Genomic DNA, 13,717 nt, shown 5'->3' with positions numbered 1-13,717 from the left:
GGGAAAAGTTTACAAGACAGTAGTGAGACCAGCTATGTTGTACGGTTTAGAGACAGTGGCACTAGCAAAAAGACAGGAGGCGGAGCTGGAGGTGTCAGAGCTGAAGATGTTGAGATTCTCTTTGGGAGTGACAAGAATGGACAAGACTAGGAATGAACATATCAATGAACAGAGTTTGGACATGTGCAGAGGAGGGACCCAGGGTATATAGGGAGAAGGATGCTGAGGATGGAGCCACCAGGCAGGAGGAGAAGAGGGAGGCCAAAGAGGAGGTTTATGGATGTGCTGAGGGAGGACAGGCAGGTGGCTGGTGTGACAGAGGAAGATACAGAGGACAGGGTGAGATGGAAATGATTGATCCGCTGTGACAACCCCTAACGGGAACAGTCGAAAGACGAAGAATCAGTGGTGGAATAAACTTTTGTGATGAAATACCTAAACTGTCAACCTCTGTACTGAAGAGCCTAACAGGTCTAATTATACATATAACTGACATATGACATTTAATTTTTCAAAAGTAACTCCCTGTGAAGATCCTGGAATAATTTTCTTTCATGCACTACTTCATATGGTGTGCTAGCACTGCATGAAGATTCTTTGAAATCAACCAAACCAATTTAAGAAGAGCTGCACTTCTAAAGCTTGTGAACAGATGGATGGGGTGACTCATATGTACCCCTAAAGATTTGTGTGGTATATATATATATATATATATATATATATATTTCAGTCAGGCAACTCATCAAAGAAGAGTATTTATTTCAACAGCAGCATATAGTTCTACATTTGTGGGATGGGCTATGATTATCATCACTCTCTTCCGATGCTTAGTGAAGACATTAGCCACACATTTTCTCCCCTGATTGGAGCCCACAGGTGGATGCTGGGGTGTAGGAGTGAAGCAGCAGTGACATAGCAGCCGAAGCGCTGTCAAGCACAGACGAAGCTGGAAAATAGCTGCATCTTCATGTGTTTTAGCAGGATGTATGTGGTAATTATATGAATGAGGCATGCTAGTGCACATGTAGCCACATATCACATTGCCTGCTACAACTAGGCTCACAGGTTTGCTTAATAAACAATGGCATCAGCATTAAACATTTTAACAGCTTTTTTGTTCATGGTGAAAATCTGACAAAATATTTCATTCAAATCAATTTTATTTTTAAACATAAATTAACAATTTGTTTTTATGTCTTGTAATTCAAGAAACAATGATTTCTTTACTGAAATATTTAAATCTGAATATGGTTATGAAAATAATCACATTTATATATAAAAAATTATGTAAAATTTTATTTTATCATTTTTCTTTCAGAATAACTGAATTAAATGAATGACTGATTCTGAAAATAATGATCTTTTGCAGTCTTACTGCAGAATAAAGCACTGGTTTTCTCTGTCCGCAGAAGACCTGGATAAACAAACATGAAAATGTATGTGCTGGACATTGCAGACTTTACCTTGCAAAACAAGGAGAAGGTCCAGGAGTGGGAGGATTTTTTGGTGTTGACAGTAACAGAGAGGTTGGAGCTGGTTTCTACAGTCATTCCTTCTAAACAGTCACTTAGCTGAAAGAGAAAAAAAAAAAAAAAAAAAAAAAAAAATCACAGAAGCAGACAGTGTCACTACAAACCTTTTGCATGATGAAACCATATAAAACTGCTCAAATTTACATACTTTTGCTTGTCTCGATGTGTTTCTGTGAAGGTTCTCAGTTGTCCAGGTGGTTTCCATAGTAGAGAAGCTTGAATCTTCGACTGGACTGGGTTGCTTGATGCGAGTCCTCACATCAAGCAACCCAGTCCAGTCGAAGATTCAAGCTTCTTTACTTTGTCTTGATGGGCATCATTTCTCATTTGCCAATGAAACAGCACTCTTGATAGTAACTGTAGCCACACTGCTGCTACTTGTAGTACTTATGAACATATTAGGACGCTGCCCCATGGGGAACTACGAGTGCTAGATGTGGTCATTTGTACTACATAAATAAGACAGCTGACTTTTGGGAAAATCTGTTTAGTTATGCTACACTTTAAGTATTGACATAGAAAAATTTATTTGCCTTTATGATAATCTTCATTGAAGGTTGAATCTGTTTTCAGTTGTGTTCAGTTTTGTAAAATAAAGTGTCATCAATAAGCTTTTCTGAAGCTGCTTAACAAGTACAATATTCAATGTAAAGAAATTACAAATAACTAAAGTTTTATATTTGCACTGTGACAGTGTTGTTCAAATCAGATCATTTTTTTAATCTCCTTTTTGGGGGCCTGTGCGAGATACTGTTGAGACAATTCTGCCGTTTTGTCTGGAGTATGAACATGTTAATTCTGGGTTCTGGGTCATATCAGGGGTGAAAGTAAGATTAGATTCGTGCAGGAACTGTGGTACTCAAAAAAATGTTTGCTCATGCGCTTTGCGCGCTCAGATTAAAGATATTGAAGACTGCCCTTGTCTGACTTTGAGATTCTTAAATTTTGTGCACGTCCTTGAGTGCATGATGTTTGACACATAACAGAATTTATGGCAAAACATTTATTTTCAGATAAAGTGCAAACATAATTTTTTGGGAAATATCATCACAACACAATAACTTCAACATCATTAAACAAAGCAACAATCTGTTCTTTTTTTTCTGAAAATAACAGAAAGGGAAAATGCACTGCTTGACATTAAATATCGTCACAGGCGCCACATTCTGTTGACAATTTTTATGTATTCATCAAATTTACATTTATTTCCATGGAATTCGCTTGAAAATTGAAAGGGTTCATGCTGTGTACAGGGGTGAAAGTTGCTCTTCCGAGGCGTACCGGCTGTAGAGGACTGTATATCGGTATGTTTCTGTCCTTGCTCCACTTTGCTGTCTGTTTACATTTGCATGATGTATACCTTTAGAAATTTTTTTTTTTTATAATTCCCCCGAGTGATCTGTGTTTTTTAATTAACCTGTTACTGAGTATGTTGTTGTTGGTGTTGTATGTTATCCTCTGAAAGGTTTCTGCAACTTTGTCACAAAAAAAAAAAAAAAAGAAGTGTAAAGTTCGGGGTAGAGAGAACTGTTGTGCGGTGGAGCTCACCATGTTGGGACACCTGTTATACTTTAAAAAGTCTGCTCATTTCGATTACCTTTTACAAAACGCTTCTGTAGCAATAAACTTGTAAATAAGGAGGAAAAAAGGAAGAAAAAAAAAAAAAGACTGTAGACATCTTCCAGTCTCAGCACTCCCCCAGTCTGAGCAATCTCATTTACGAGTGTACATGCGTGGATCAGCATATACAGGTGGTGGTCATATAATTAGTTTTATAATTAGATTTCAGTAATTCCATTCAAAAAGTGAAACTTGTATATTATATTCATTCATTACACACAGACTGATATATTTCAAATGTTTATTTCTTTTAATTTTGATGATTATAACTGATGAAAATCCCAAATTCAGTATCTCAGAAAATTAGAATATTACTCAAGGCCAATACAAAAAAAAAGGATTCCTAGAAATGTTGGCCAACTGAAAAGTATGAACATGAAAAGTATGAGCATGTACAGCACTCTAGTTGTGGCTCCTTTTGCTTGAATTACTGCAGCAATGCTGTGTGGCATGAAGTCGATCAGTCTCTGGCACTGTTCAGGTGGTATGAGAGCCCAGGTTGCTCTGATAGGGGATACCTTAGTCCTTAAACCAGGTACTGGTAGCTTTGGTACCGTGTGCAGGTGCCACGTCCTGTTGGAAATGAAATCTGCATCTCCATAAACTTGGTCAGCAGCAGGAAGCATGAAGTGCTCTACAACATCCTGGTAGACAGCTGCATTGACCATGGACCTCAGAAAATGCGGTGGACCAACACCAGCAGATGACATGGCACCCCAAACCATCACTGACTGTGGAAACATTACACTGGACCTCAAGCAACGTGGATTCTGTGCCTCTCCTCTCTTCCTCCAGACTCTGGGACCTTGATTTCCAAAGGAAATGCAAAATTTACTTTCATCAGAGAACATAACTTTGGACCACTCAGCAGCAGTCCAGTCCTTTTTGTCTTTAGTCCAGGCAAGACGTCAAGTCAGCGGTCTTCCCCATGATTGTGTAGCCTACAGAACTAGACTGAGAACCATTTAAAGGCCTTTGCAGGTGTTCTGAGTTAATTAGCTTATTAGAGTGGGCCACCAACTGTCTTCAATATTGAACCTTTTCACAATATTCAAATTTTCTGAGCTACTGAATTTAGGATTTTCATTAGTTGTCAATTATAATCATTAAAATTAAAAGAAATAAACAAAGAAATATATCAGTCTGTGTGGAATGAATGAATATATGTTTCACTTTTTGAATGGAATTACTGAAATGAATCAACTTTCTCATTATATTCTAATTGTATGACCAGCACCTGTAAACATCCGGCCAGTCTGTCAGCTCCCCTTTCTCTGATCAGCTGTTATCAGTGAAGAATACTATTCTGGAGTTTTCAACTCATCAAAGACAGACTTTGCTCAACAAAGTCACTGCATTTTTCGCTGATTTCATTTTGCTTGGATTCAAGATCTCAGTATTAGTACCTTCTGTGTTTTCTCACTGGTATATCAGATGAGGGGAGCGCTGAGACCTTGACACCGGTACAGACGTACCACTGTGTTCCAGGCTTACTTTCACCCCTGGGTCACATGCATACAGAAAATGTCCAGATTTCAATCTGCTGTCTGGGATGTTAGAGGATGGACAGATTGCAGAACTCTGTCAGGTTTGCAGCAAATCAAATCAAATCAATTTTATTTATATAGCGACCTCACAGACTTTTATTTTGAAATATAGGCTCTTATTGTGGAAGTGCATATTGGTCCGATCACATCGCTGTTTTCACGACTTGAATTCTCATGAAAAAATTCATAAGTATGCGAAAGGACGAAAATTGGCTCTTTCTAGATTTCAATTGTTGCTCCGGATACACAAACACACAGAGGCCACTTACCTTTTATTACGTATATGGATATAAGTTATGTTATATTGTGTGTTCATTGTGTTGCCATTATAATGTGTGTTCTCCATGTGACTTTGGGCCCCTGGCCTTCAATTTTTATTTATATAATTCCAAATTGCAACAACGCTGCTTCAAGCAGCTTCACAGAAGTACTTAGTAGTCAGTCTATATAAAGCCACAAATCCAACACTGACTGATCTCACTACATACCGGGAACAACTACGGGATTAAAGACCTTGCCCAAGGGACCAAGGATCTTCTGTACTCAAGCCCAACGCCTTAACCACTAGACCATCACCTCCCCTATCACCTCAATCACAAATATCGTAGCTATTTAGCCAATGTTTTAACAAATTCTGCAAGATCTATAAAATATCCAAAGTATTTTATTTGCAGTTTTACATTTAACAATTAAACAGCTATGTTAAACACAGCGCAAAAATGGCTAAAAAATGTCTGCAGTTCACACAAGAGAATCATCTTTGACACCATCTTTCCATGACATTTAATTTGGCCTAAACATAAAAATTACATTATGCTGACATACATCCATGAGCACTGTGTAAAAAAAACTGTGTGCAGGTTTATGATTTATCAGAGCCTTTTGTGATTATACAAATGCACAGGTTGATTTCATGATGAAGATTAATCGCACAGTCCTAATAAAATAAGTCAATGAAAATTAGGTCAAAATTTACTGGCTGTAACATTAAAGTGATGAACACATGAATGCATCAATAGTTTTAACCAAGCATGTCATCTAACAGATCTGTGGATGTCGGAATAGGAGCGAGAGTGGTGTCTTTCTACAATTAAGACAACTGATAGGAACCCGTGTGGCATAGTCCGGAGCTGGATAAGTCACATATTTTACTTAGATTTCAGAATCCTCGGGGGACTTTAGAGCTTGCCAGGACTTGCAAAACCACTTACCACTTTCTCAGGGGACAGAGAGTTCATCCACTTCTCTATCAGAGTCTCCATGTAGTTTTCTGTGAAATGTTTGCTTTCCTGCTGCTGTTTGAGGCGAATGAGGCGTGACGCATAGCGCTTCTGCCACTCCATCAGCTCTTCCTGTGAGTGGGCCGATGTACACTGGGCTCCGTATCGACACAGACCCTGCTCCAAGTACCTACAACAAAGGCAGTTAAATAAATATTGGGACATTTAGGGATACTAACGTCAAGTAATAGATATAAAAAACTAAAGACAGAAAAATATTTAATTATTTATACCAGGGTCCTGGGCCTGGTTTCATAAAGAGGTCTAATCAGCTTACTTAGTCGACTGAGGTTAGTCGCCCAACATTAGCAGTCTAATGTCTGTTTCACGTCGGCAGCTAAATTTGTAGATTAGCTGTCTAATGTTAGTCAACGATTTTCACGGACATAGCGGCCTCACGAGTACCGTTACCAAAAAAACGTCTCCAGTGCGCAAGAGTTTTGTTTACTTCCGGGTTAGTCGTCTGGTACAACCATGGCCGGAACCAGGCACCGAGGAGAAGCGCTCCCAGCCTCGGTGTCTGTAAACATCTCAAACAGATTAATCCGGTGTTGCAGACCGAACGCCCCCCCCCAAAAAAAATTGGTCGGGCCTGCCTTCACTGTGCAGGCGTAATCAGCTATGGTTCACCGATTATCGCCTTGTTTCTGCTTAAAACTACACTCCAGTCATCATCTGTCTCAGTGACAGTTATCTGAAGCTTTTGTACAACAATCATTTCCACATAAATTCAGCATTATTTCATCATAAAAGACGGAGGAAGCAATCAGAGCGCATAGCAGCGACACAGGCTGCTAGCTGTTGCATTCACTGCATGTCCATCGTTTCAAAGTGTCACAGAATACCACCTTATTTCTCCTTAAAACTGACTTTAGAATGATTTAAGAGGTTTTACCTTGTAATCTGATGGTTAATAATCCCATTAATTCATTTGATCACTTTGGGTGAAGAGACTCCATCTCAGACGTGCTGCTGTGGTCCGAAATGACGCATGTACAGTGAAGGCAGGGTGGGACAATTTTTTAGAGGAACCATTCAGTCTGCGACACCAGTCTCAGAATACCCGCTCCCACCGCAAGGCTCGCCTTCCTTCCTGCTCTATCAAGTGGTGGTACACGATAGCCACCATTTTTGAGGTAAGATACCAAAGTTTTGTCGACTAAAATACGATTAGCGTCCTCTGTAGCAGGCTAAAAACTTTAGTTGGCTAACGCAAAACTTTAGCCAACTAAGCACTGTGTGCAACGAGTAACTTCAAAAGATTAGTTGACTGAGTTTAGTCAACTAAACAAGATTAGAACGCCTTATGAAACTGGGCCCTGACCATTTTGAGATCGTCAACTGTTCACTGGGTAAAATACTTCAATAGAACTGGTGGTGGCGACAATCTCAAAAATAAGCCTTTCTACAGGCCCTTTTACAGTACAAACAAATAATTCCAACCAAATATTTAAATGTTAATATTTCTTGAACACACAAACAATGCTTGTGGAACACCTTTTACATCAAATACGGAGTGTCAGTCAACATAAAAGTTGCTTTTTTGTTCTTTTTTCAATCATATGTTTTTCTGCTTTGCCTGGGATTCAATCACAGTTTAGTAAATCCCTTCGGCTTCTCCCTTGTTTCACTTGGGGTCGGCACAGCAGGTCTAAAATGGCTCTGCATGTTGATTTAGCTCAGGTTTTACACCGGATGCCCTTCCTGACAACTCCGCATTACATGGAGAAAAGCCAGACTATAGAAAACCTATGAGTGACATCACTTAGGGTTTGACAGGCTAATGAACAACAACATTGTGCACTAGTACATTTGACATGTTTTCAGTATTTCTTTAACATCAACATGAAATGTAACATCTTCGATTTACATTCATTTTAATGCTCAAATCAAAATGTATGCGTGAATGAATCACAAATACTTGAATTTAAACAAAATTACTGATCCTCATCTCATCTATGTACATTACCGCTGTACTGCCACCAGATGTTGGGCGTACTGTTTACATTACATACACTGGTCATCCAGTTGGAAAGTTATGAACACTGGTGTACAGGACTAAGGAAATTTTTCCTGAATTAAATCTTGGCAGATATATTTTTAGGAGAATATACTGTATTTCATGTATAATTAACATTCATGTCATAGAATGTGAACCTTTGAAGTCATAACTGCAAAAATCTTGAAACAGTGTTGCAGTAAAATCAAACCAGTTGAGAGCGAAGAAAAAGTTGTGGTTTCACATGAATGGCACAGGTTAAAAGCAAAAAGCCTCTATTGTGCTCCGCTGCAGTCAGCCTGGTTAAAGTTGGATGCAAGCAACAGGCCAAGCACAGCAGTAACTGTAACTAAGGAGGGAGTATTCCTTAGTGGACACTGGTGGTCTCTGAGCATATTGGTAAAATATCACATTTTAAATAAAAGATCATATTCTCACTTAAAAGTGTTTCTCAAATTTGTAAAGTTAGCATTATTAGGTTATAATTTGTAATATACTTTTGGAGAAGTACGCAGATATTTTGTTTTTGGATATTTGGGGAGTTAGAGTTCTGCAAAAATTTGTTTTAATTGTTTAAGTGGTCCTTGGTTTGAAAACATTAAGAAACACTGCTCAAAGATGTCTTTCTTCCAGTCTTGCTTGATGGCACTTAAAACACACATTTATAGCAGTTAAAACACACAGTTTTGCTTCATGGAATCTTAAACATGGGACAAAATACTTTACCACCTGCCTTTTGCCATCTCAATCAGTGGATGCTATTCTTACTATGCAATAAATTCATTCTGATGTGCTTTTCCAAATCACTCATACTTGTGTGTAAACTACTTATTACCTTTTACAGAGGGTGTACTCTTCACTGCTAGTGACACCTCGAGGAGGAGGGCGGAACTGCCAACCATCTTGGACCTCTGTCAAAAACACAGCCAAGTGGTCAGGACCACACAGAAGACATCACACGATTGGCTTTAACTTGCTGGTTAGCGTGTTCTGACAGTATGAACTAGCTGCGTGAAGACCTATTGTACTTAGACACTTATAAGAATGAATGAAGACCTTCCGCATTACAGATTTGCTCACCTTCCTCCTGGTCTTCTGTGTATTCTGGCACCATCTCCCTATTTACAGCCTGAAAATGACAAAGTGGTTAAGGGTAGGAGCAAAGACATCATTACTATCCCAACAATGAACATGGACATGCAATGTGTTCGAACACTGGACTTATGTTCAAATGGCTAATAAAACCACAACAGCTTCAAGTTAGGCAAAGCACCACAAAATAATTAAGTTAGTGGTGACCCAGTCCATTAGTCATCTTTACGACTCTCACCTCCAAGCTTTCTAACATCACCTGCAAAAGCAATTACTACCAAAATGTAGAAAGAAAGAACCGAACTCACAACTGTATGGCATTCAGCACAGGGTCCTTACCTCTATTTCTGAGAAGAGCATCTTTAATCTGGTGAGGTCTTTTGTGACAATGCCATTCTGCAAAATACAGAGGGGAAAAAAGCTTTACTATGAAGATATACTTTACATGTCTATTTCTTTGAATTTGAAATTTCCTCCATATTCAAACAGTTCTGAGCCATGTATAGGCCTGTCATGATAATAAGTAGGGGTGGCAAAAAACAATACTCACAGTCTGCGATATTTTTTAAGATATGAGAATCTGGGTTCTTAAAGTGAAGAATTAATATAATTCAAATTCAGTTGCTGGTGGAAATGAGATGAACATGTTACACTATTTATTTATCTACTATTTATTTATTTATTTTTACTATTTAAATATCTAATATCTAATTGTGTAAATATTTACTACCCTGATTGTGTAAATATCACTTGTATACATGCTGTCTATATTCTTATTCACTTATATACAGTAGTGTTCAAAATAATAGTAGTGCTATGTGACTAAAAAGATTAATCCAGGTTTTGAGTATATTTCCTATTGTTACATGGGAAACAAGGTACCAGTAGATTCAGTAGATTCTCAAATCCAACAAGACCAAGCATTCATGATATGCACACTCTTAAGGCTATGAAATTGGGCTATTAGTAAAAAAAATTAGAAAAGGGGGTGTTCACAATAATAGTAGCATCTGCTGTTGACGCTACAAGCTCAAAACCATTATGTTCAAACTGCTTTTTTAGCAATCCTGTGAATCACTAAACTAGTATTTAGTTGTATAACCACAGTTTTTCATGATTTCTTCACATCTGCGAGGCATTAATTTTGATGGTTTGGAACTAAGATGTGCTTGGGGTCATTGTCTTGTTGAAACACCCAGTTCAAGGGCATGTCCTCTTCAGCATAAGGAAACATGACCTCTTCAAGTATTCCGACATATCCAAACTGTTCCATGATACCTGGTATGCGATATATAGGCCCAACACCATAGTAGGAGAAACATGTCCATATCATGACGCTTGCACCACCATGCCTCACTGTGAACTGTCGTTTGAATTCAGAGTTTGGGGGTCGTCTCACAAACTGTCTACGGCCCTTGGACCCAAAAAGAACAACTTTACTCTCATCAGTCCACAAAATATTCCTCCATTTCTCTTTAGGCCAGTTGATGTGTTCTTTGGCAAATTGTAACCTCTTCTGCACGTCTTTTAATTAACAGAGGGACTTTGCAGGGGATTCTTGCAAATAAATTAGCTTCACACAGGTGTCTTCTAACTGTCACAGCACTTACAGGTAACTCCAGACTGTCTTTGATCATCCTGAAGCTGATCAATGGGTGAGCCTTTGCCATTCTGGTATTCTTCTATCCATTTTGATGGTTGTTTTCCGTTTTCTTCCACGCGTCTCTGTTTTTTTTGTCCATTTTAAAGCACTGGAGATCATTGTAGATGAACAGCCTATAATTTTTTGCACCTGCGTATGTTTTCCCCTCTCCAATCAACTTTTTAATCAAACTACGCTGTTCTTCTGAACAATGTCTTGAACGTCCCATTTTCCTCAGGCTTTCAAAGAGAAAAGCATGTTCAACAGGTGCTGGCTTCATCCTTGAATAGGGGACACCTGATTCACACCTGTCTGTTCCACAAAACTGATGAACTCACTGACTGAATGCCACACTACTATTATTGTGAACACCCCCTTTTCTACTTTTTTTTTTTTTTTTTTTAACTAATAGTCCAATTTCATAGCCTTAAGAGTGTGCATATCATGAATGCTTGGTCTTGTTGGATTTGTGAGAATCTACTGGTACCTTGTTTCCCATGTAACAATAGGAAATATACTAAGAACCTGGAGTCATCTTTTTAGTCACACCGCACTACTATTATTCTGAACACTACTGTACATATTGTCTATATTCTTGAGCCACTTAGGTGGGTAGGGAGAGTTCCCAAGGGTTAAAAAAAAGCTTTTAAACCTACCATCCCTGGTTCTCAAGATCAGGCACCTAAGTGGCTCTACTCTTCTTTTTTAGATATTTAGAGCTTGAAATATCCTGAAATGCCATCCAGCAATTCTCCCTGTCACATAAGGGGGAGGGAAACCTAAAATGCATGGCTTCCTCAATATCCAGTTTGTCCCCCATCCCCGTCAGTGGAATTGCAGGTCCCATTCTTTACAGTGCTTGTTCCCCATGTTTTATTTTTATATGCGTCTACGAGAAAGCCACGCAAGTTTAACCAATATTGCAAGAGTGCGACCATGTTGGCTTGGAGAGGAAGTGACATCAGATTAATGATCTCAACAGGACAGCTGTGGTGTGGAAACAGGACTTTGAAGCAGTTAGCTCTGCTAGCTGTTAGCAATGAAGACACAAAGGTGGTGATGGCAATCACATGTTGAATGACAGTCATGTAGAAAGTTGGAAACACTGAAGCTTGCAAAGCTTTGTGAATCCAGAAGTAGCGTCGGACAGCAGGACTATATTCTCCATGGCTGCTGTGTGTCGCTTCAGCAGAAGTAAAATCAGCCAGATGTGGGATGTATTTTTAATGCCAGCTGTGCCAGTTACAGCACAACTGGAAGAAAGACTGACTGTAAATCTCTTCAAAATAAGGCAAATAATAATAATAATGCCCCCACCACCACCACCCCCAACTGTGGCCCAGATGTGACCATACGCAGTAGGGATAACTACTCATAATCTAACTTCAAATCGGGCTTTCATTCTCTTTTGGTGTTGGAAATCCTTTGCTGTCAAAATGCAAGCTATTGTTCATTGTCAGCTTTCTGTGGGTGGCATATATTAAAAACCATGTCCAGTAATTATACCAGCGGTTCTCCATACAAGGCCTTTGAGAGGATGCCGGCCACCTCCTGCAGGCTACCATCCAACTTCATGGAGCGCAGGCCGGCCTGTAGCAACCCATCTCCACTAGCAATCTCTTCTGCCAGGACTAGAAAAGGACATGCAACAGGGACAGAAAAATAATGGATGAAATTAATTCCGTTAGAGCTTCTGTGATATACATTGAATAAGTTTCTAGAAAAAGAAAACAAACAATAACAGTGCCCCGCTAAATCCAACTAACCTTGCCAAACATTACATCCATAACAAGCAAAATCTCTGACACAACAAATGCTTCCTTATTTTCTGCTTTCTCACTACTAATTGGATTCTTTGAAGGGAAATATTATTTGAAACCCTCAAAATAACCCAAGCAAACAAGTTTAAGGTCTGGCCGCTGCATTCTAAAAACACAAAGTATCTGCTGTGAGTAATTTCTGAGAAATCATCTGGACAAAAAAATTGACAGCTGGACAGACACAAAGTAGAACTGATGACAATATCATTCAGGCACAAGATGCCCTCTTCTTTTCTTAATATTAGGAACTACATCAGGAAAAGCCTGCACTGCTTTCTTTTTGTGCATTTCAATGTGGCTAACAAAGCACAGAATCAGCAGGGAGACTCGCTTTGCTACTCACCATGTTTGCAGTCTTCATCTGCTTCATCATAGTTTTTCTTTTGTTTCAAAGAGAAAGAGAAAAATGATGAACAAAATTATAAGAACACTAATTTTAAAGGCCAAAGCACAATATAAGCTCCAGGACTGGCTATCTTTGCTTCTTAATTTAATTACAGGGCTAAAGTCATAGCAAGAGGATAGAGTCAATCATTTTTCTCTTCAACTTGATCTGGAAAGAAATATAGCATTACATATAGTAATTTGTTTCAGGTACATTTTCTGGATCCAGAATGGTTAGATATTGAACAAAAAAAGTTTTGTCCCATCTGTGATTTAAGGTAACAAATCATTTTTGCCAGCAGTTTTAAATATACATTATAATTAAGGTCAAAATAATAAAAGTATAATTGAACGGGGTAATAAACTAATAGGTCCTTGTGTAGCACTGTCCTATATGGTTCCCACTGCCCCCTGCTCTATTCACATTTGTCCCACCTTGTGAACACACCTAATCCAGTTAACCATGCGGGAAGTGAATGAAGAAATGGAAAACGTGCTAGACAGAGGTACAAGTAGAATGAGGTGCGGAACCACTGACATGCTGTATTTCTACGACACTGCGGTCATCCACTGACATTCCAATTCATAATTGTACAATGGAGTTCACAACTTTAATAACACAGCGGGTTTGTCAGACTTTGGCAGTTAAACACTTTCAACTGAAGTCACAATGATTAGCCAGAGCACAGGAACACTATAAACAGTGTTAGTCCCCATTGAATCACTGTAAGTTAGTGTGGCCCATACAATTTTTGCATTGCGAACACAATTTGGGGAGTGTTTCACAGTTTTTTGCTGCAG

The 13,717-nt window shown here is 38.8% G+C and overlaps 1 protein-coding gene across 1 annotated transcript in view; it reads right to left on the bottom strand.

Annotated features, from left to right (window-relative positions):
• helz (helicase with zinc finger) overlaps positions 1–13,717 on the bottom strand; it is a 155,353-nt gene that overhangs the window by 115,605 nt on the left and 26,031 nt on the right. Inside the window, exons 3-9 of the mRNA XM_034188104.1 lie at positions 12,876–12,912; positions 12,219–12,343; positions 9,410–9,466; positions 9,059–9,107; positions 8,814–8,889; positions 5,911–6,109; positions 1,464–1,571 (exon numbers count right to left, since the gene is read on the bottom strand). Of these exons, the coding sequence (XP_034043995.1) occupies positions 1,464–1,571; positions 5,911–6,109; positions 8,814–8,889; positions 9,059–9,107; positions 9,410–9,466; positions 12,219–12,343; positions 12,876–12,912 (651 nt within the window). The remainder of the gene's footprint in view (positions 1–1,463; positions 1,572–5,910; positions 6,110–8,813; positions 8,890–9,058; positions 9,108–9,409; positions 9,467–12,218; positions 12,344–12,875; positions 12,913–13,717) is intronic.

Source organism: Thalassophryne amazonica, chromosome 15 (assembly GCF_902500255.1).
Source record: "Thalassophryne amazonica chromosome 15, fThaAma1.1, whole genome shotgun sequence".
NCBI lineage: Eukaryota > Metazoa > Chordata > Actinopteri > Batrachoidiformes > Batrachoididae > Thalassophryne > Thalassophryne amazonica.
This window is presented reverse-complemented; position numbering and strand designations above follow the sequence as displayed.